Source organism: Stigmatopora argus, chromosome 2 (genome assembly GCF_051989625.1).
Source record: "Stigmatopora argus isolate UIUO_Sarg chromosome 2, RoL_Sarg_1.0, whole genome shotgun sequence".
Taxonomy (NCBI): Eukaryota; Metazoa; Chordata; class Actinopteri; order Syngnathiformes; family Syngnathidae; genus Stigmatopora; species Stigmatopora argus.
This window is the reverse complement of record NC_135388.1, coordinates 5948963-5972399: the sequence shown is the minus strand read 5'-3', so window position 1 is coordinate 5972399 and position 23437 is coordinate 5948963. Positions and strand designations below refer to the sequence as shown.

At 40.1% G+C, this 23437-nt stretch overlaps 2 protein-coding genes across 12 annotated transcripts in view; one reads left to right on the top strand and one right to left on the bottom strand.

Moving 5' to 3' along the window:
* Window positions 1-13320, bottom strand: part of pkma (pyruvate kinase M1/2a) — an 18696-nt gene extending 5376 nt beyond the window's left edge. Inside the window, exons 1-6 of one of the 5 annotated variants that reach the window (XM_077595041.1) lie at window positions 13165-13320; window positions 12617-12767; window positions 2857-3041; window positions 1842-1933; window positions 1118-1249; window positions 843-1029 (exon numbers count right to left, since the gene is read on the bottom strand). In XM_077595041.1, coding sequence (XP_077451167.1) covers window positions 843-1029; window positions 1118-1249; window positions 1842-1933; window positions 2857-3013 — 568 coding nt within the window. In that variant the 5' untranslated portion in view covers window positions 3014-3041; window positions 12617-12767; window positions 13165-13320. Of the gene's footprint in view, window positions 1-842; window positions 1030-1117; window positions 1250-1841; window positions 1934-2856; window positions 3042-4780; window positions 4917-5798; window positions 5937-6523; window positions 6686-12616; window positions 12768-13164 lie in introns of those variants that run through there. The other 4 variants (XM_077595039.1, XM_077595038.1, XM_077595036.1 and 1 more) reach the window with 4 other exon arrangements.
* Window positions 9061-23437, top strand: LOC144070650 (protein mono-ADP-ribosyltransferase PARP6). 7 transcript variants are annotated; one of them, XM_077595035.1, is made up of 23 exons: window positions 9061-9302; window positions 11667-11729; window positions 12688-12765; window positions 13910-14004; window positions 14184-14244; window positions 14496-14511; window positions 14676-14742; window positions 15394-15543; window positions 15891-16041; window positions 16773-16904; window positions 17043-17138; window positions 17816-17908; window positions 18002-18127; window positions 18747-18812; window positions 19011-19078; window positions 19174-19222; window positions 19327-19439; window positions 19846-19918; window positions 20772-20841; window positions 20987-21066; window positions 21166-21232; window positions 21313-21397; window positions 21944-23437. In XM_077595035.1, the coding sequence occupies exons 2-23, from the start codon at window positions 11727-11729 to the stop codon at window positions 22029-22031; spliced, it is 1827 nt and encodes a 608-aa protein (XP_077451161.1). In that variant the 5' UTR covers window positions 9061-9302; window positions 11667-11726; the 3' UTR covers window positions 22032-23437. The 7 variants fall into 7 exon arrangements, with proteins under 7 accessions (XP_077451161.1, XP_077451160.1, XP_077451159.1 ...); XM_077595034.1 differs by having other exon boundaries at window positions 14421-14511; window positions 18750-18812; XM_077595033.1 differs by having other exon boundaries at window positions 9062-9302; window positions 14421-14511; window positions 21169-21232.

Below are 23437 nucleotides of genomic sequence, written 5' to 3'. Positions count from 1 at the left end.
AAAAAAAGATGGCATTACACAAGACCTGGTACAAAAGTGAGTAAGGCTTTTTTTCTTAAACGACATAGTATAGTAAGGCTTTTTTCTTAAAAAACGACATGGTATAGTAAGGCTTTTTTTCTTTAAAAAACGACATAGTATAATAAAGCTTTTTTCTTTTAAAAAAACATAGTATAGTAAAGTTTTTTTTCTTAAAACGACATAGTATAGTAAATCTTTTTTCTTAAAAACGACATAGTATAGTAAATCTTTTTTCTTAAAAAACGACATAGTATAGTAAGGCTTTTTTTCTTAGACAGTATAGTATGGCTTTTTTCTTTAAAAAAAACGACATATATTTTAATTTTTATTATATTTTAAATGTAATTCAATTTCTATCAGTTGGGTTAAATTTAGGTGTAAATATTGTGTTTGCGGTCGTTTGGTCGCCGGTCTTTTGGTCGCCCGTTGTTTGGGTCCGGGCGACCAAAAGACCAGCGACAAAACAAGGTAAAACAACATGTCTACGCATCAATAAAAGCCAACAATGGCCCTGAGAAGTTTCACTGAGCGGACGTGTGAGTGTAGAAGAGTTTTTATGTACATGCGTTGTCCCTTTAAGAAGCTATGTCAGTCAGGGTCTTAACAAGTTCTCCAACAAAACACAATAAAAGTACGGGAAATTTGGAGCTTTTCATTAGCCTAATAATTAATTAATAGGGCATTAAGTATGACTAAATAATAATTCGGAGTTTGTATTATAGGGAATTTGAGCAATGATTTAAATGGTAATTATCAATAACCTTCCCGGCGACCAAAAGACCGAGTACCAAATATTGTTCCTAAAAATGAACAAATCTTACCGATCTCCTTAACCTGTAGCGATACGAGTCCATCGTCAATGTAGATATTGCTGCCAGGTGTGACGACTTTAGTAATGTTCTTGTAGTCTAACCACAGAATCTCGTCGGTGCATTTGTCCTGGTAGCTGTCATCCAAGGTGATCTTGATCATGTTGCCTTTTTTGAGTTCCACTTCCGCCGTGCCACTCTGTCAAATCATAAAATGGTTCTCATGTCAAAATTGTTTACAAGTCGACTTGCCAACAAACATGGCAGGGCAGCGTCGGGGAACTCACTCCCTGAATGAGGCCGGTTCTGATCTCCGGGCCTTTGGTGTCCAGGGCGATACCAATTGGCCGGTATTGAATGCTACCCGGCTCGAAGCTCTCACACGCCTCGCGCACATTCTTGATGGTGTCGGCGTGATACTGGGAAGAGGAAAAAGTGATCCGACATGATGGTAGCCATAACCTTTGGAAGGAATCGCTGCAATCCAACACGTTGGAGAACTTTCATAGCAAATTATGAAACTTTCAGCAGGACATCTAACACCCATAAAAGCCAGCTAATGTTAATGGCTGGATCTACCAACTAGATCATAAATATTTTGATGATTCTAGATGAGATCTTAACATTTATTTATTCCATAAAAAAATGTCTGCCCCCAGTTTCAACTTGGAAAATCTGTCGACATCACTTGACCGTGTTTATCAATTTCGCAAAAATTGATAAATATGAAATCTTGCCCAATCATGTTTCAAGTTACACTATTGTAACTCGTGCTGTTTTGAAAGCAGTCATCATTGCATTAGCAGTAACATGCAATGTTTGCCAAGTTGCAAGAAGCAAGATTGGGAGGGAAAAAAGAGGAACAAAGCAAAAACTTTGACAAAGGAACAGTGCAAAAACTATGATAAGGAGTTGAATGAACATAGGACAACCGTGACAGCCTTTTTGTTACAGTAGACCTCACTCTTCTAGTTACAAACATTACAAAAAGGAAGTTGTGAATCAGCAAACCTCGTGTGAGCCGTGGGAGAAATTCATTCGGGCAATGTTCATTCCGGACTTGATCATTTCCTTCAGTGTTTCCACAGATCGAGAGGCTGGCCCTGGAAGGAAAAAAAATGCTAATGAAAACTGCTACTAGGTATGCAGTATCCCCCACCAAACATTTAACAACATTTGAATGATGCCCACCTTTGGTAGGAAAAAATAAATAAATGCTGTTGCTCATCTTGATTACATTTCAGTCATTTTACAAAGAGGCAATGTTTTCCAAATTTGAAGTGAAGGAAACCAGTGCAAAAAAACTAGGCAACTGTCCTTAATTCAATTGTGATACTAATGCAATTGTGTTTCAGGATAAAAACCACCCAAACATTCTGCAGATTTGTGCAGTTTTAGACGCACAAAAAGACTGAAATCTACAGGGATATACAATACTTATGTTGACGCCTTATTTATTATTTATGTAATGTTTTTATTGATCATTTATCTGTTTGTTTGTTGTTGTTATTTGTGCTCTTTGTTACTTATTTATGTTGTTGACTTTTTATTTATGATGTATTTCTTGATTATTTATTTATTGATTTATTTTCATTATTATTTATTGATGGTTTATTTGTTTGTTGTTATTTGTGCACTTTGCTACTTATGTTGCTGACTATTTATTTATGACTTAATCATTGATTATTTATTTATGGCTAGGTTTAAAAATCCATTCAAAGGAGACACTTAAGCTCTCTTATTTTGTTCTTCTAGTAAATCTTCTGTTTTAAGGATTTTGCCAACCACACGCTGTCGTTTTCCTCTTTTGGGAAAGCTGCGTGGTTCAAAATGGCTGCTGAGCTTGACTTTGGCTGTGTCCTGGATAGATATGTGGTCTACGTGGCATTACATGATTCTTTTCTGGATAAAAAAAGTGATATTTTGTTGACTTAGGAAAATTAAATGATAAACTGTATTGAATATTATCATTGACTAATCTGCCTAACACATCACAGTCACGATAGATAACAAACTGTAGACATACCAATGGTGCAGATGATACCAGTGTTGCGAGCGGTGGTGGGTTTGGAGTCAATGTCCAGCAGGCACATATGTTCCAGGAAGGTGTCGGCCATCGCGGCGTTGAGCTGCTGCGTCTGGATGAAGGCGGAGCCCATGTCGACAATCTTTGGCTGAGGCATGGCGATTATTAGGGACTCTGGAGGGATCCTAACAGACACAATAAAGACAAACATTTTAAAAACTAGTTAAACTACACATATGGTAAGCCTAAAAATAATTCTAGGAAATATGGTACTGCATTGTTTTTGATGGTACCATATCAAAATATTACTTTTACCACCAAATCAGGAAAAATAAAATAAAAAGGTCTATTTTCGACATTAGCTGCACCAAATTGCATGTATTTATTGCTCTGCTCTCTTCTAGCCACCCCCGCTGAGTTGCCAATAGCAACAATTCATTATGAACCCATTGACTGAAACAAAATTAGCATGCTTTTCCCAGGCAGACTATTAAATCTTTGAGATCACAAATACACAGTGAAAATCAACAATAAAAAGAAAGAAATATAAAAAGTGCAGTTTTATCATTCCGGTTTAAGGGTGACCTGTTCAATCAATCAAATCAAAAGCCTTTATTGTCATCATACACAGCTGCATATTGCGTATATATTGGCAATATAAATCAAATAAAGTGGAAAATGGTGCTTACACATCTACCGTGTGCCTCCATAGTACCCTGCTGACTGAATTATGTAAGAGCAGCGAGAATGAAGCAGATTGTGGTACGTGCTTGCAGTCACATCCTGCTGTACTGCAGCAAAGCCATGGGAGAGGAACGCAGCTGAGAAAGCTGAGTCACAGGGACCACTGCAATGACCACTTTTCCTTGCCTGCATTTATGAACACTGACAACCTCTCAATCATCAGGTGTTTATTGCCGTGACTTGGCAAAAATAGAAGCTTTCTATAGGCTAAAATGGCAAACAGGAAATTCAAACCATGTGTGTCACCGCTAAACTAAAATGCTTTTGATTTCCTATTGTGAGGCGTAGACATCATTCCACTTTTGAAGACAAGTTTCAGCCTGAATCAGTCCCATTTAAACTCAAATGAATTCCATTCAGAAAGGAACACTCCCCATATTCTTGGATGACACACCATTGTGCAATTCCTCTTATAGTAGTCGATTCACAATTGTAGCGCATAGTCAAGGTGATCATTGGATACATCATACCTGTCAACCTCTGCCGATAACTGCCCTTATAAATGATTACAGATTCCCCTTACAAACCCCCAAAAAACCTTACAAACACCGTACGTCGTACGGTGTTTGTAAAGTTTTTTTGGGGGGTTGTAAGGGGAATCTGTAATCATTTATAAGGGCAGTTATCGGCAGAGGTTGACAGGTATGATACATTGTCCAAAAACTGTAACCGGTAAAGCTGAAATGTATGGTCGGGAAATGTAAAGTATAAAGAAAAAGAGATTAACTGTGCAATGGTAATAGCCATTTAGTCCTGCTTGCGAGCCCTTTGTTATGGGAATAACAAAACGTTATGTAGTCGGCAGGAAAGGCCCTCCCTCTATGGAAGCCATGGATCACATGACACCTTCCAAACAAGTCAGCTCCGTCGCCATCATGGGCAGTTACCAGTCACCCTGACATAGATCTGAGGCTAAATTAGGATCTGACCGTGAATAATCCCTTCCAATCCCTTCCTAACGCTCACCCGCTAGTGAAAAACTTGTTCTTTAAAATGCACTTGGGCACTCGACCTCGTATTTTCCAATTGCTTTATCATTTTACTGATAACTGCCCAAGTACAACAACAGGATTACTGCAACTAGGGCGTCGTGACATTTAGGACTGCAGGACAACCCAACCAAGATAGCTTCTATCATCAGCTCTACCAATCTATTTCATCCATAACATCCATTACATACCCCCAGTGGATCTTCCTGGTCCTTTTGTAGAGAAATAAACACACAGGAGGTGTTGATCTCAAGAGGAATCCCAGGGTGCTGGAGCCTGTGACAGTTTGCAAAAAGCGACAAGAATTTGCAGTCGCAGGCCTGAGGCAACTGCTCGCTAAGGCACTCGTGCATGGTTTCAAGACTTTCAGGAGCTCATGAGTAAATCCTTTCAGCGATGATGATGAAGAAGGGCAATCGGAGGGCCCACGTTGACCACGCAATAGCCATGATGTGACGAGACGACCGTACATGAGGCATTGACCATCACAGTACAGTCACTAGACTCAATGTCACTACCAGCCTTGGTCATACAACACCCCGGGTTGTAAACCGGTGCGGACTAATAATAACATACACCATGGAGAGTGTTTAGAAATCCAATACGCAGGATAAATGAGAGGTAATTTGGGGCATGTTTACAGTGAGAGTTTAAATGAAAACCCACACAAGGTCTTCAAAACCATTATAGAAGTTGATCAAGGCAATTGTGTCAAACATGATAGCATATGATACATTGTTTAATCAATCTGTTCCAATAGTGTACAGAGCCTTAAAGCCTTTTCTGTTAGCCAAAATGTACATCAAAAGCACTGACCTTGATTTATAGCCCAAATGAAAATGGTATTTATATTTTGACTGTACATTATTTCCTTTTCATTTCGATTTCATGTTGATAAGGAGGGAAATAAACAAAGGACAGCTGGACTCACACGCCCAACAAGATTTTGCAATTTAAGGGTTTCCTGGAATAGTTTCTTCAAATAATCTGATGTTGCACCATTGACACTTGCACCGTTCGATATACAACTAATAACTTGGATCTTTTTGGGAAAAAAAAACTAACCTTTCTGAATGCACCTGGACATAAATAGACTGTGTACAGTGTGTATTAAGGGTCAACAACAATGCATCTTTTTCAGGCTATTTCTAACACTTGACTTCAGTGATTAGAACATTAAGTCCATTACTGAATTATAAATGCCCTTACATGGGAGATGTGTCCTCCTCAACACAAGCAAAGCCATCTGAAGACATTTTGATGCTCACGTTCGATTTTAAAAAAGATGCAAGGAAAGAAAGCTTAGCGAGCGGTAGAACGCCATTTACTAGTGACTAGTGGACGATGCATTAAAACTCACGTTCGTATCACTGCGTCATATTTGCTCGTGTGAGAACGTTTGGGGGCAAGCGGACCAATAAGAGGCCGAGAAGCCGCCGAGGCCGCGCCTACAACCGGAAGTACTGACAAACGAGTCAACAATAGCAGAGCGCAGTATGCAACACGATTGAATACTAGTAGTCCACTTTTTAGTGAATTTTAGCAGCAAACTGCATGCCCCTTTTTACGAGTGAAAGCAGAAATGAGCTTTCCAGCTTGCTCAACACCTTATTGCGTGCCCACCGCTTACACAATTCCAATGACAACATTGTCATGCAGCAATGTCAGACTCGCAAGATGGCTGAAAAGTTAATCCCGTATCTCCGATTGAAATACAAATTGTGGTGCATGCGTATTTGACTATAATGCATTGAAGGACATATTTTGATTACTCAGCAAAATGTTTAGGAGCGATACGTAGCGTAATACGATCTTAATAAAAGCGACGGCATTTCATGAAATACATAATCTAGGGTGAAAATAACCGTGGCAACAGTAGAAAACTAAATTAAGTCTAAATAAAACAACACAAAACAAAGTTTAGTTAAGCTCACCTTTTCTTATAGCGCCTACTTGTATTGATGCAACTGCACACTGGCGAGCAACTCAAGGTGATCTCGCGTATCTTTTACACTGAGGAACTACTTTTTCATGATGCTGAGATATATCCCTCCGAGATAGGCAGCACACGCAATTATACAGTAAAAAACAAAAACTTTGATTCAGTCGCTGGATATTACAGATATATGTTACACTTGTGACATTAATTTTCGTAAGATCATTTACTAAAGCACCAGTACATTAAGAATCAAGAGTCTTGGCACGCTCATGCGGAAGGATCCTGTAGCGAGAGGTGTGCGATGCGGACGCGAGGAGAAGCCAGCCAATCAGAACATGAGAACTCCTCAGCAGCCCGTCTGTCTCGACACGTGATGCATGATGGCGAGTCTCAGCAAGTTTCCCCAAATTTGCTGGGTTACATCCTTTTAATTTGATACATTAGTATCGTTTGCCAATTATTATTTTAAAACACATCCCCCAATTCTCTACTTTGAGGGTTACGAATCGCCTTTTAAAGGCTTTAGCTTTGTGTACACGCACAACAATATACCAACCTACTTACAGAAACTAAATACGTAAATTGATATATTGACATTTAGAGGCCAGGTCGACAAAGCGAGACCTTATTTTACCCCATTTATAAAACGTTGATGTATAACATCTCGGATCTGGATAAGATTAAGCAAGGAGGATTTTGTGCGTGTTTTTTCTTTCTTTCTTTTTTTAAACCACGAGAAACAGTGACGTCTAGCGTTCAGAATTAGAGTTGCAGTCGGTCACGACATCACGCGCTTGTTTCCACTGCTGCAGAACAAAGCATACAAGTCTCTCATTGTGATTATTAGAGCTTTAAAATTCTCAAGCGTATTGTTTTCACTCGGAAAAAAATATGTATATTACGTTTTTAAAAAATATTATTAATTCCAGCCTCTCCCCACCACAACAAGCGAATGTATTTGAGAAAGCGGGCCTCTAATTCGAGTGGGATGAAACGCAATAAACAATAAACCTTAGATTATTAATTATACCACAACATTTGAGAGGGAAGACCTAGACAACGTTCAATGCTACACCATATAGTAAATGGCACAACAGCTAAATGCTATTGTGGCACAATAAACGATACATATAATTTTGCATAAGCGTTACAATCAATTTTAAGGTCAATTCGATAACTAGGAAGAAACCAGATTATCCTCAAATAATTTTTACTATTTTTACTCCACAGCTGCCACGATATATATGTGGGACACAATAGTAAAAATTATTTGAGGATAATCTGGTTTTCTTCCTAGTTATCGAATTGACCTTAAAATTGATTGTAACGCTTATGCAAAATTATATGTATCGTTTATTGTGCCACAATAGCATTTAGCTGTTGTGCCATTTACTATATGGTGTAGCATTGAACGTTGTTAGCATTTGCAATGCTAATAGCATAATAGCTAATAGCCTGCCCAAGATGGCGCCGTTCACGTGGCAGCCAGTGGCAGTAGCTCAGTCCACTCTTATGTTTTTGTGTTTTACAGCCCTTCTATCTTTTTTTAAATTAGATTTTAATATTTCTTAATACATTCCTTTTTACTTTACTTTGTACTTTATACTTTGTACTTGAATGTTTTTACAACTTTCCTTGTTCTGTTAGCCTGGCTTCTTTCCGCTACTTCTTTTGTTGGAACCATTCAGCCATGCCTACACTGTCATACACATGGGACCAGCTGTTACAATACGCAGCAGAAGGAGCAACACCTCAATGCCGCTGGAAATTCGGAGCTGGACAAAAGTGCTGAGGGAAGAAGCAACGCTTCTGACCAACCATTCCATCATGGGATAAGATGGAAGAGCTGTCGGCGCTTACCAGGCCGGAAACGGAGTCGAGGGGTTCTACTCTGCTACTGTTGGCTTCAGCTCCAGACTACTGAGGAACTGTGCGGATAAGCTTGGAAGAGTGACTCTGCATATTCTCTACCTCGGTCACAGTCTGCAGAAGTTCCCCATCTTGTGGAAGACTTCCTGTGTGTGGTTCCAGTTTTTGTCCAACTTTACAACGTCTTTTATAGTCTGTATCCGTCTTTGCTACCGCAACCAAGATGGTGCCGTTCAAGTGGCAACCGGTCGCGGTAGCTCCGTCCACTCTGGCTCATTTTGCATTGTTTGCTGCTTTTCTGTCTTAATGATTTGATTTGGTGATTTCGTCATACGCAGTTTCTGGGTATGATGACAATTAGGCTTTTTGTCAAGTCAATGATGATGACAAAGCCTATGTCCGATTATATTATATATTTACTTTTATTTGCTTTGTTGTTCTGTCTAATCACCCTCTTGCTACTGTCACAATGAAATTTCCCGAATACGGGATGAATAAAGTTATCCAATCCAATCCAATCCAATAATATAATTTGTAGATTATATGAATGCACCCAACAGGATCAACATGATTACTCATCAGCAGACAATGACAAATGACATGCGCACACGCGCATCCTCTCCATCTATTTTATTATCCTACCAGCACAGCAGCAGCAGTGCAGTCAGCTGCGGGTCACATGACTTGGCAGTCTGCTCTTACTGAGCATGCTCCGAACCCTTCAGTGTTGTCAGGCAAAATACACTAGACGGCAGTCGGTGCGGTGAAAGCGCTAGTTGACAAACATACTGGCTCAAATCGAGGAGTTATATTTTGATGCGCTTCCTGTCGTGCGTGCTTGCAAGCACCGCGTGGGAAAAGGCTGAGGCGAGGAAGACATCCCTGTGTCTCCATCCTCTGTGAAGGTAAATACGGATGGATGAGGTGGGGGGTGGGTGGCATAGCAGAGGGAGGGAAAGATGCACTCAACAGTATTTTGTGCTAAATAATCATAGAGAGAAATGGGGACAATGGTCCTCCATTGGTATGTGCCGCTAAGATGAGGATGAGGATGGGGATGGAGGTTGGCACGTTAGGATGCAGTGTGAGACTGGGAGAGGGGAAGGGTTATTTTCATATTTAGGACATGACGACTTAGAATTGTGTTAGGCGGAAGAAGGTCTTTAATTCGACGTAGCACGCCTGGATTTATTCCGTCCTTCGGATTTGGTATCTACATTTTCTGCTCGTCGGTGTGTGCAAGACAAGAAGTGCCGTGCTGTGTGTGTTTGTGTTTTGGTTGGTTGATTATGAAAATTGTCTTTTGTTTGAGACGCGGAGCCGTATCTCAGCTCATTCTTGAACTCATTGAACCACAGTGAGTGCGCTTTGTTTTTCTTTGTAGTCGTTAAGGAAGGAAGTTTTTGTGATCGATTCAATGAATGAATTTGATGAATGAGAATGGTCATACAGTTCCTTTACGGCATTCTTATAATGAATTTACTGCTGCGTGAGCGATGGTTAAAAAGCCTTTGTTGTACTTAAGATAATCATTATATTTTTCTATTTTTCTAACCTTGTGTATAGTGACACTTAACCCAATATTTTAGCAGCACCTATAGAAAATTCAGGAATGCAGTGTAAAAAAGTAATAAAAATATCTCACTTATTACACAAGTTTAGGTCATAAAAACCCAAACAACTTATTTGGACATTATTGCAACAAATAACGTAGTCAGGGTAAACAGTAAAATTGACCTCATATAACCCCAACCATGAAAGGCAATTGCTTTAAATATAATATTGGATACATTAATCAATTTAGTGTAAAAGTTCCGCAAAATAAATAACAAAATGCACCTTTGATAATTAAGCATGAATAAAAAGCCATTTAACAGCTTTAGTCTTGAAGATAGTTATTTATCATTGGCCCCTCAAATCATCTGATCTAGCAGCAACATTGCATGCATAGCTCACTCCTTTATCTAACATCGCTCTCTTGTGTAGGCTTGTTTAAAGTCACCCAAAAAGACAGGCCAAAGTGAAACATTCCTTTTGTGTTCCCAATTGTTTTTCAGGGAAACTCATGTCTGTTAAAGTAACACTTTACAAAATTTCCTTTGAAAAAACAGATTCAAAATGTATCTTTTTCTTAACAATAGACAGTAACTGGTGTGATTAAACTAAAGGAAGTCAAGAAACGCAAAGTCTAGGGCACCTCGTGGTGCCTCAGGCTCGATTCCCGCTTGTGGCAGTGTGATTGGGATTGTGGATGGTCTGACTGGCGACCAATCTAGGGTGTAGTCTGCCTTTCGCCCGGAGACAGCTAGGTTAGGCTCCAGCAACCCCCGCATCCCTTTCGAGGATGGGCGGTATGGAAGATGAATGAAAGAATGAAAAAAACGCAATGTTTTAATTGAATTGGGAAAAGCTAAACGTCACTCCTTTATGACATGATTAATCCCCTATCCCTTTCAAATCGACAAATTCGCAGCAAACACTTGCTTTAAATATGCACATGGAAATGTGATCTTAGAAAAATCTAATTTACCATGTCAGCAAAGCAGAAAATGTCAGTTGTTGCCAATTGGCTGACATCAGCATAAATACTATTTTTACGAGTCCTTTAAAAGCCGAGCTGATCGGAATGTTTTTTTTTGTGCTGAGAAAAAGACATGATGTAACACAAAGACAAACCCGATCACTGAACATCTAGCATCGCTCTCCCACGCACGCTCTCTCCACAGTGATTAATGCCACTCTGTAAAGGAGGCAGGGATGGCGGTTGCTAGGAGACAGGAAGAAGAAGGTGAAGTGCAGACATTTTAAAGGACAGTTTGCACCGACAGATTGTACGTTGTTTCTTGTTTGGCTACATTTCTATGGATTTGTCCTATGTCTGTCTGTCAAAGCAAGGTTTGCAAATCATTGGATTGCATTGGTGTTCGTGAAATTTCATTGTGACAGTAGCAAGAAGGGGGAATGCAGCTACAGAAAAAAAAACCACAATTACAAGTTAGACAGTACAGTCGCAAAGGCCGCAGAACAACAAAGCAAAAGCACAAAGTGCAAAGCAAAGCAAAGCAAACGGGATCATTAAGAATCACCAAATCAAATCATTAAGACAGAAAAGCAGCAAAAACACAAAACGAACAAGAGTGGACGGAGCTACCGCCACCGGCTGCCACTTGAATGGCGCCATCTTGGTTGCGGTAGCAAAAACCGATACAGACTCAAGAAAAAGACGTTGTAAAGTTGGATAAAATATTGGCTTCCTTCTTCATCCTCAGGTGCGATGGTTGGCACCAGGCTTATACCTGTCTGATTGAGCTCTGAGAACAGCCAAACTGATGGTAAGTTATTTAAATCAGTGGTCCCCAACCAACGGTCCATGGACTGGTACCGGTCCACGAGCAACCTGGTTCCGGTCCATGAGAAAAATAAATATCAACGCCCTCCTATATGAAATGAGAAAGGTTGTTACAATAATAATCGTCCTTATTCTTGGGACTTTTTTTGCTGTTGTGGACGTCGTCCACACACACGTTTCGTCGAAAGACGTTTGGTCCCCGGACGTTTGGTCGACCGGACGTTTGGTAGAACGGACGTTTGGTAGAACGGACGTTTGGTAGAACGGACGTTTGGTAGAACGGACCTTTGGTAGAACGGACCTTTGGTAGAAGGGACCTTTGGTAGAACGGACCTTTGGTCGCCGGGTTCGCTCTCTGTCAAATTATGACTTTACTGTTGGTATTAGATATTTAGATATTAAACTCACTCTCTCATGATTATAATTTTGAGAGCTGGTTTCAACAGTAACAACCCGGCGACCAAACGTCCGTTCCACCAAACGTCCGTTCCTCCGGACGTCCGGTCGACCAGACATTCGGTCGACCAGACGTCCGGGGACCAAACATCTTTCGACGAAACGTCCGAGTACAAAGTTTTCGCCATCACCATATGGCGGTTGGCGAGAAAATAGGAAGAACTCTATCCGCCTGCTGTGAGAAAAAGGTTGGGGGGCACTGACTTGAGTGCCTTATTGTATATTATTACCATCTTAGCTAAATGCATGTATTCTTTTAGTCAGCCCATGACGACATCCTATGAATTCTATTTATTCCATTTGAGCCCAAAGGAGTTTGCTTGGATTCCAACAACAAAAGGGAGGTTATTTTAATCGCCTCAAAAGGCTCAATCCGTGTTTATCCAATCCTTTGGAGAAGCTATATAAAACTACCTTTTGAAGTCCTTGAACAGGTACTAGTGAGAATTCAGCTCAACACCAATGCTTCTTTATGATGCCTGCAGGACATCAAAGGCCAGTGTTGGACTGATGAGGAGTCTGACGGGGAGAACGAACCAGAGCAGTTCCTGTACGGCATCCAGGTCTGAAAGTGGAAATTTTGTCATTACCGTGTGTTGGCATTACAGCGTCATTAACCTTGACACTCCAGATGGATCATTTTGTGAAGGAGTTTGTTGCACAAATCCACGTAGAGCAGTCATTAGAAGTTTATAAAAGTGCAAGCAAAAGAGAACAAAAGGCAAACCTGTACAAGATTGGTGACGCATCAACGTATGACAAAGTATAGTTTCTTGCCATAGCCTTTTGTTAAAGCCAGATGGAAAAAAATACTTTAAGTTAATGTCCGTAATAATGCTATGTCTAGATACACCAGGGTAGCAGGCCATATATTCTACCCAAGATATCTTGAGCAAAGCATTTTTTAAAGTAGTGCTCAATAGGTGACGCTGGATATATTTCCATCGCTGTTAGCCTATTACCTTTCCAAAGATATCCCCCATCCAGCAGTGTTTTCTATTTCACTTCACGATCCAATCTGTATTTCCCTCCAAGATCTGTAATTGAAATGTAAATCCAGTCGGGTGTCTCGGAGCTAGTCTCTATCCGCTGTAGAACATAAAAGCAGAAGGAAGAAGATAAGGATGAAAGTGTACGGAATGTTTTCGGAAGCTGAGGCGATCAAAAGTCAGACTTTCCATCTATTGGACGACAGATGTGGACAACAGTCATGCTCCTTGTTATCCATGATCTTTTTGAGCCGACCGAGAGTATTGCATTGCTGTGGGAGACGATATATGCCCTAAAGCAAGGGTGTCAAACTCGGATTGGTTCGCGGGCCGCATTAACGTTAACTCGATTCCACGTGGGCCGGACCATTTTAGATATAATATTTAAATAAACAAAAAACAGATTAAAAGATCTGGATCAAAAGCCCTAAATATTCAGTTTATTGAAGCTTTTTTTTACTGAGTAAGGGAAACGTCTTTTAATTATTTGTTTTTCATTTCAAAAGGATACAAAATATTTTTTCAATCATGTTGAATATCAAAGTAGAAAACAGAAAATATTTCTATATATTTTTAGATTTCACAAAATGCTTTTTGAACTAAAAAGAAAAAGAAAAAAATGGATCAAAAAATTGGAATTATTGATTTATATAATGGGGAAAATTGGTAAATATATACTATATATAAATATATGCTTGACCGCAAAATTGCGTGACAGGGAAGCTGCGCCGCTGACCTCTACCGCCATCCTCAGCTCGATGCAGACATTGAAGCAGTCAAAGACATCTACACTGACAGCGCGGTCTCAGTCAGGTACGTGCATCCCTACACATACACGCACACATGGCTGCAATAAAGCTAGCTATGTGAACCACAACAACAACAAAAATAATCGCCACTCAACTGCCGGGTACCGATGAACACCCCCAATGAATGTAACTGCTGTGTGAAACAGTAAAAACACCCTCAAAACTGTTTGTGTCTTTGATCAGGGAGTATGGCATCATCGACGACGTGGATATCGATCTTCATATTAATATCGGCTTCCTTGATGTGAGTCAGAACCCTAATAATTTTGCGGCTTTACTGTGAACACTCTTCTGCTCAACTCATCAACATTTTGCATAATTTATCTTAGTAGTCCCAGTTTATTCTTGTGAAGAGAAACTACCCTAATTACCGGGATAACACTGTGTATATTTGCATGTGTGTGTATGTGTCTGACTCAGGAGGAGGTTGCGACAGCTTGGAAAGTAATCAGAACAGAGCCCATTATTCTGAGACTTCGCTTTTCTCTTTCTCAGTACCTCGACGGGCCCGGTGAGTAGAGATATCGTTGTTGATGGCGCTTTTTAGTCATTTGTGCCACTAACTGAGCGTAGGAGGTGAGTCGCACACACGCAGCACCAGAAGGCAGCGAATGCACAGGAGAAGCCTTTCTATAAGCGCCTTTTGTAAAAATAACCCCTGTCACCTTCCTGCAGAGCCATCAGTTGATGTATTCCAGCCGTCCAATAAAGAAGGATTCAGCCTTGGCTTACAACTCAAAAAGTGAGTTATGGCCTGTTCTATTCAAATTTTAAAAAAGGAATCCCAACTTGACTCAACTCTAATTAAAGGTGCCCGGACACTTCGTCGCCAGACAGTTCGTCGACCGGACATTTCGTCGACGAACAATTCGTCGCCGGACACTTCGTCGCCGGACATTATAATAACAGATGAACTTAGGGTTTCGTTAAGAGGGGAGAGATTTGTTTTAGTCGAAGAGGAAGATATCGTTTTAATGGCAACTGACACTAATCTCGATTTATTGGCAAAAAGTATGCACTGGTTTTGCGACGGTACGTTCGATAGTGCACCTGACAACCATCAACTCTATAGCAGTGCATACTTTTTGCCAATAAATCGAGATTAGTGTCAGTTGCCATTAAAATGATATCTTCCTCTTCGACTAAAACAAATCTCTCCCCTCTTAACGAAACCCTAAGTTCGTCTAATATTATAACTGTCTGGTGACGAAGTGTCCGGCGACGAATTGTCCGTCAACGAAATGTCCGGTCGACGAAGTGTTCGGTGACGAATTGCCCGTCGACGAAATGTCCGGTCACGCTAATTAAAAGCACTTTAAATATGAAACAAAATTCAAGCAGCATAATGATGAATTTTCTAATGAACTGTGGAAACACTGGTTGTAATTGACAGGATCCTGAGCACATTTACATCCCAGCAGTGGAAGCATCTCAGCAATGAATTCCTCAAAGCCCAGCAGGAAAAGAGACACAGCTGGTTCAAAGCTGGCGGAACCATCAAGAAATTTCGTGCCGGGCTCAGCATCTTCTCTCCAATCCCAAAGTAAGTTTATATAAATAATGGGAAGGTCAAACTTAAGGCAAGAACACCACTGACTTTTAAAAGATACAACATTTATACCAAGGGGAATTAACTTTTGCTATAATGCATATTAGGAAACCGAGTGCACTATTGTTGCGATAACAATGCTCTCGATAACAATAAATGGCATTTGTATAGCGCTTTTCAGGTCTATGAGGAAATATATTCATGAGGTATTGTTTGGAAGGTCTTGGTTTATGACAGTGCAAACACGTCTACTGACCTTGCAATCAGGAAAACGGCATTGTCTTCGAATATGTACACAGGAACTGCTTCACTTTTTTTTTACATTTGCTTTGGCTATGAAGGTCTCCAAGCTTCCCCCTGATCCAAGATACCGTCCTGAAAGGGAAGCTGAGTGTGCCTGAACTTCGTGTGACCCGCCTCATGAATCGATCAATTTCATGCACAATGAAGAACCCCAAAGGGGAGCTCTTCAGCTATCCACCAAACAGCCAGGTAAGTGAGTCCCATGGACAAATGTTGATGTTCTACAGTCTTTGGTCACACTAAATTAACTTTCAACTCTTTTCATTGTCTAAACTCTTATTAATTTTGTGCAAGGGTGTACAAACTAAGGCCTGCGACCCAGTTTTTATGAAAATATAATTGAACATGCCCATAAAAGAAGCCTAAATTCAGCCTACCTTCTGCTGCTTTTGTCAGTTTTAACAGTAATAGAATATTAATTGAACACTTTTTAAATCCTTTTTTCACAAACCATAATAGTTCCCAGGTGTCTTATTTTTTTTAGTTTGGCTCTTTAAATCAGGTATAACTGCATCATAGGTACCCGGACATTTCGTCGACGGACACTTCGTCCCCGGACGTTTCGTCGAACGGACATCGACGGAACGTACATTCGACGAAAAGTCTGGGGACGAAATGTCCGTCGACGAAACGTCCCGTCACGGCATCATAGGGGTCTGCAAACCGGTCCTCAACCGCTGTTGTGGCTCCTGGTTTTAGTTCCAATCAATCCAGTACAGACAGTTTACCCAACTGGGTTTCTGTTAAAACCAATTGTTTACATTTGTAAGACAGCAGATTGATAAAAAGGTGTCCTCTTGTTTGGTTAGTTTAAAAACACAAGTATTTCTTCCTTTCTGCTGTCAATCACTGCTGTCCCCTTCCCCTCTGTGACTGCCATGCTGTTACCCATAATGCTCTGTCTTCACTTGACTCATCAGACCGTGGCGGTACCGGCAGCCAGAGCCCCAGCACAGATCACCACGAGGCAGCTGATTGAATTGTTTTTCTCATCCCAGGCGGGCGGACACTGCAAAAACATTCCCACACTGGAGTATGGCTTTTTAGTGCAGGTGCAATGCAAATTTCTAAATTCTCACTGCTTCAAATGTATAGTTACAGATCATTTTTTTTCATAGTTCACCGTTTCAGACAGGAAGACAATTTTGGCCTTTGTGTGCGTGTCTGTGTGTTCTTCCTTTTCTAATCAGATAATGAAGTACTCTGAGCAGAGGATCCCCACTCTCAACGAGTACTGCGTGGTCTGTGATGAGCAGCACGTCTTTCAGAATGGATCAATGCTTAAGGTATGAAGAGAGGCAGATTTGTCTAATTCAAATAGTGTATCAGGCAAATCCGACATTAATGATAATGTAAATCTGCGAAACGGTAAAATATTAAAAGCACAGAAGACACTACACTTTGATCGCAGGTGACATGTACATGACAGTAAGATTAAGGCGCCAAGTCTATACCTCATTGTGCTCCTTGTCAAAACGCAGGTCGATGGACTTAAATACACAAAGAAAAAAAATCACAGTCCTATGTTTGTTAAAGCCAAAGTGAACCACGGCTTAAGAGAATCCGTGACCGGACGTTTGGTCGCCGGACGTTTGGTCGCCGGACGTTTGGTTGCCCGGACGTTTGGTCGCCGGACGTTTTGGTCGCCTGGGTGAATATAATTTTGAGAGCTGGTTTCAACAGTAGATATTTAAATATTAAACTCTCTCTCTCATGAATATAATTTTGAGAGCTGGTTTCAACAGTAAACTCACTGTCATGTTGCCAAACGTCCGGCGACCAAACGTCCGGGCGACCAAACGTCCGGCGACCAAACGTCCGAGTACCAAGAGAATCTACACTTTGGCCCAGTCATGACTAACTCTTGAATGTCCCTGAAACTCTATTTTAATATTGGACTAAAGTACTCCGATAACTTTTTTACTTGACGGTAGTTTAAATTATTTTTGTGTGTGGCCTGTAGCCAGCTGTGTGCACGAGGGAATTGTGTGTGTTCTCCTTCTACACGCTGGGTGTGATGTCAGGCGCTGCAGAAGAAGTGGCCACCGGCGCAGAGGTGATAAGCACACACAAAATACAATATCCATTTTCTGTTGCACTTGTCTTCCTTAGAATAACAGTAATCTTGTTTTACCTTTCGTTACTGCAGGTAGTAGATCTGCTGGTGGCAATGTGCCGAGCTGCACTGGAGTCTCCCCGCAAGAGCATCATCTTTGAGCCTTACCCCTCCGTCGTAGATCCCAATGATCCCAAGACTTTGGCATTCAATCCCAAGGTCAGCATCCCTTGAAGTACAACTTTTGTAACTAATAAATCTCAAATACGCTGCATAACATTTAATAATTAAAATGCATACCTAAACTCAGTAATAACTCGTCTATCGTAGTTAATAGGTTCCAAGACCTGCTGAAATTGGTGAAAAAAACGATAGAGGGACATTGTTTTATAATGTCTATTTCATTTTATTTGGACTTTTAAAACCGTCTCTGTACTATTTAACTCCCAAAGGTAGATACTTGCCCCTAGTGCCCAGTAAAATATTCTCCAATTGTGACTTGCCTTTTTACACGCCCCCTTTTTCATGTTTGTATTATTGTTCATTCAATATAAACTTTTAAAATATATTGGCGGATCCAAGTCGCGATGTGTTCAATCCGTGATAGTTGAGTCGCAAAGTGGTGAGGTATTACTGTAATGCAGTTTTGATATAAACGATTTTTCTGAACACGGACAAGACACAATAACGACATGATATTTTGGCAACAATAATGACAATCATAATATTTGTACATAAAACTTGCCCATGTCTGGACAGATCATTTTAGATGTTTGCATGTTCTTTCCTTTTTGTCTCATCAAATGCAAATGCTGCTGGGCCTCACCGATGAACACAGAAGAAGAATTATGAGAGGCTGCAAAAAGCACTGGACAGCGTTATGTCCATACGAGAAATGACCCAGGTACAAGAAGTAAAGTAAACTAAAGATATATGTATTCATGACTATGGTACTCCACATTCACTATTTCCCAATTTCAATTTGCTTTTGTCCATACGACGGCAGTAGAGTGTCTGATAGATTTAAAATACTATTATATATCTTGCACATTTGGTTTTGGAACGAAGCTGAACTCAGCACATGCTTGTTTGCTTCTGCCAGGGCTCATATTTGGAAATCAAGAAGCAGATGGACAAACTGGACCCTTTGGCCCATCCCTTGCTACAGTGGTGGGTGTAAAAAATCTGTTCTATAAAAAAAACAAAAAAAAGCAAAAACAAAAGTGTTTTATCTTTTTACTAATTTGCCCCCATTTTTTTTGCAGGATTATTTCCAGTAATAGATCTCACATTGTCAAGTTGCCTCTTAGTAGGGTATGACCTCTAGTCCCATTTATTCAAGACCGTTTTCTCTGTTTCCTCATTTTAGTTCAACTTTCTGTCTGTTTCATTTCCTCTCTCTCATGCCATTACAATAGCAACTGAAATTCATGCACACCTCCCATCAGTTCCTGCTGCTCAGCAGCCCCCCAGCCAAGGAAGCTCGTTTCCGCACTGCCAAAAAGCTCTACGGCAGCACCTTTGCCTTCCAGTGAGTCCACTTTACTCCTTTGGACATTGCATTCTCTCAATATCTTGAGGTCATCACATGAAAAATCCTACATTGTTGATATTACGTAAGATGGCATGAGTACGTTCCATTTCCAGTGCATGATTCAACAACAAAACCCACTGTTAGCACATGAAGCTCTCCTAAGTGCTTCTCAAATATCCTACTTGACCACTAGTGATGTCCAAATAACTGTATATAGACACCTGTCTTTAATCTCAACAAATCCCTCATTCCAAGGTAGGTGAGTCACTATAAATAGACCCTAAACAAAATGGTATTTGCAATGTTCTTCTGTTATTTATCTATTTTTTGTCTCAATGTACGAAAGAGACAAGACGTCATTCACATGCCTCTTTTCTCTCATGTCTTTCTACACTTGCTCCAGTGGTTCCCATATAGAGAACTGGCACTCTGTTCTGAGAAATGGACTAGTCAATGCCTCTTATACAAAACTGCAGGTACGTAAAACCCTGGCAGTTCGCCTTCTCGGATAGTCACCCTGCTCTGCAAGAGAGCGGGCCGTCTGTCCGGCTGATTCATTTTTGCAGTTAATAGATGCCAGCTTCCCTTTTGGGCTGCTTTGCGGCCCACGTTTTAACCAGCAGGGCGTACTGGCTGAAATTCTCATTGGCCTTTTGGAGGCAACAGTAGATGCCACAGCTCTGAAAGATAGGAGGGGTTAAGGGCTGTGGCATTAGCTGTGATGCCGGCCAGGAGGATGCCTGTGCGCCCTCTTGGGGTGAACCACCTAGAGCACGGTGTAGACTAGGTCACATGCTGTGGAATGCAATGGATCACTGGACCCATAGTGAGTAAAGATCTTTATTGGAGAAACTTCCATCGGAGGAGGTGGGTAACTACAACTAGCTCCGTCAGCACCCTCCATGTTGGGACAAGCGTTTTAATTCCTGCTTTCCGATTAATGAAACTGATTTACTAGTACACCAAGTCCTGAGGTACACCAGTTCTGAACAATAAAAATACCGTATTTTCACGACTATAAGGCGCACCGCATTATAAGGCGCACCACCCTCAACGAATGACACATTTTAATTTTTTTCCATATATAAAGCACACTGGATTATAAGGCACCCTGTCTAATTTGGAGAAAATTTAAGACTTTTAAGTGCGCCTTATAGTCGTGAAAATACGATAAGCTTGCTTTAAATCAAAACAATAGAAAAAACAACAACGAGATGTAATGTTCTAATTGCCTGCTAAGACTGTGATTTTTTTTTAACACAAAACTATTTTTGGGTGAAATAATACTCCAATTGATTGTCTTTTGAATTCTGCTCTTTCCAAACCAAGCTGCACGGGGCAGCGTACGGAAAAGGCATCTATCTCAGCCCCATCTCCAGTATATCGTTTGGATACTCAGGTAGGAATGATGATTCAATGAAGAGTAATTTATCCAAGTGACCACTAGTGCTGATCTGTTTATGCCTTATAACAGGCTGACAATCAGTCTAGGTTTAGGATGTTGAACATGTTATAACAGAGGGCTTTCTTTCGCATTTCTTCAGGAATGGGAAAGGGACAACACCGCATGCCCACCAAAGACGAGCTGGTACAGCGTTACAATCGCATGAATACCATACCACAGGTAAGAGATGGAAATACATATATTAAACATAATCAAATATACTTGTAAGTAGTCCTTATATTCTTGTTGTTTTTTTCCGTCTTTTTTTTTCATTTCAAGCAGAGTCGTCCAATCCAATCAAGATTTCTTCAAAGTCGAAATCTGAACTGCATTGCACTTTGCGAAGGTAAAAAAACAAACAACAAAAACACATGATACTAATGAAAACAGCAACTCATGGTTTATGCCACGCCTCTTTTTAAACAGTGATCACATCCAAGGACCTACAAAAGCACGGCAACATTTGGGTGTGTCCTGTGTCGGACCACGTTTGCACTCGCTTCTTTTTTGTGTAAGTAAGAGTTAAAATGGCTTCCATGGTATTCACCCTAAATCGAATTTTATTTCGCTGAAATTAGATGACCATCTTTTCACGACTATAAGGCGCACCGCATTATAAGGCGCACCCTCAATGAATGACACATTTTAAAAAAAAATTCATATGTAAAGCACACTAGATTATAAGGCGCCCAGTCTATTTTGGAGAAAATTTAGGACTTTTAAGTGCGCCTTATAGTCGTGAAAATACGGTATATTAAAAATTATTCATTTGAGTTAGTAAATAGGCTGTTAACCAGTGTTATACAGTCCAAAAACTTAATGGATGAATACGTTGCAAAATTCCAAACATCTTGTCAAGTTTGTGACATAAACGCTACCTTTATTGAGGTGTGTGCTAGTAAAAAGTCACATTTAAAATCAAATAAGATTGCAATTTTCTGATTAGGCCATTGATGGTAGTAACCTGTCAACCCACACCACAAGTGGTACTCATGTACACACATTTTTTGTTCTTGATTAAGGAAGTTGGGTGTAAATATGTGTTTTATGCATCCAGGTACGAAGATGGCCAAGTGGGAGATGCTAACATCAACACGCAGGAGCCCAAGGTGCAAAAGGAAATTATGCGCGTAATTGGGACCTAGGTCTAAATGTTTAGGCCTGGAGGGTGTTTTTTTTTTCTTTTGTAAGCGGGGCCACAAGTCATGTAAATTAGATCAATGAACTGCCCTGGGCAGAGGCACGCTAAGCCGGAGGACAACAACAACAATAAAAGAACAAAAATGAATAAAACAAGCAAGAGAATGTTTTTGAGTAAGCGAGCTGACCTCATGGGAAGGTATTGTGATCTTCTCGTTGGACGAGCTTTTTCTCCTGTGGACACTATTCACCTTAAATATATAGAAAAAAAAAAGAAGTCACCGACTGGCATGGCTTTTCCACAGTTACTGTCCTGCCTCTTTCTTGCTGCACATTTACTGTATCTCCACTTCTATATTTTCGTTTTATAAATACAGTTAAAAGTACAGTATATCTATTCCAACATTTGCTGCATCCATATGTGGCTCAATGGATATAAATACATGATGTAGTTCATCCCTTTATTGCAGGGGTTTGGAACCATTTTCCAAAGTGCTCCAAGGGACATAAAAACATGGTTTTAGGGAATAAAAGGCAAGATTCAGACAGCGTACGTTCTGTAGGTTACCCAAGCCTGTGAGACATAATTGCATTTTTTTTACATGGAATATTGTTTGAGTAATGGCATCAATTATGTCTGTACAATTGTTATCTAAAGGGCAAGCATAGCTCTGTCATTTTGTCCTTGGCTACTAGAATTCATTTTTCAGAATTCAATAAGGGTGGTTTGATCTACTCAACTTTGATATGACATTTACTGATAGTTTTATTTTGTCACGGTGAATCTTTACAGCCAAATATTCCATGAGGTGAATGCCGTTCCTGTCATAAGAGGGGAATTAAAATACTGTATGTCCATTATGATAAAAAAAAACTAAGCATATGTAATATAAGACTATATGATATTATTGCTTTTTGAGACCCCATGCCACTAAATTATTTTTAAGATTTTTACCATTTTTCGGTTTATGAAGTTTGTGGACCAAAAAAAGCACCTTACTTTACTTATTTTCCATAAATTGGACTTTAAAGGAGTGCATCGTTTTTTAACACTGAAATCCTACAAAGAAACTACTACTACTACTACAAAAAAATAAACAAATATACAAACAAACCTACATACACCTAGTACACCCTTGATGTCATACCAGATATTGCACTCCGTGTCTTTGTGAAAAATGGGAAAAAAACAATACATTGGCAGACTGTAATTTTCATAACTATGTATGTCTGTACTGAGAAGGGCTGTAAATATGGATATATACCAAGCTTTTTTACCTGCTTTTTGGGGGGCTGCTGTTCATTTGCAAATTTGAACAATATTCTTTCATCGCTTGTGAAAAATGTGGAGATGAAAGTTACTGATGTAAAGTGGACAGAAAAAATAAAAAAGTCTGATTTTGCAGTTTTA

Excerpts from the sequence above, each read along its gene's own strand:
- LOC144070650 (XM_077595029.1), top strand. Across the intron at positions 14,005-14,183 it reads GACAGCGCGGTCTCAGTCAG|GGAGTATGGCATCATCGACG; the intron begins GTACGTGCATCC and ends GTCTTTGATCAG. Across the intron at positions 16,905-17,042 it reads AGTATGGCTTTTTAGTGCAG|ATAATGAAGTACTCTGAGCA; the intron begins GTGCAATGCAAA and ends TTTTCTAATCAG.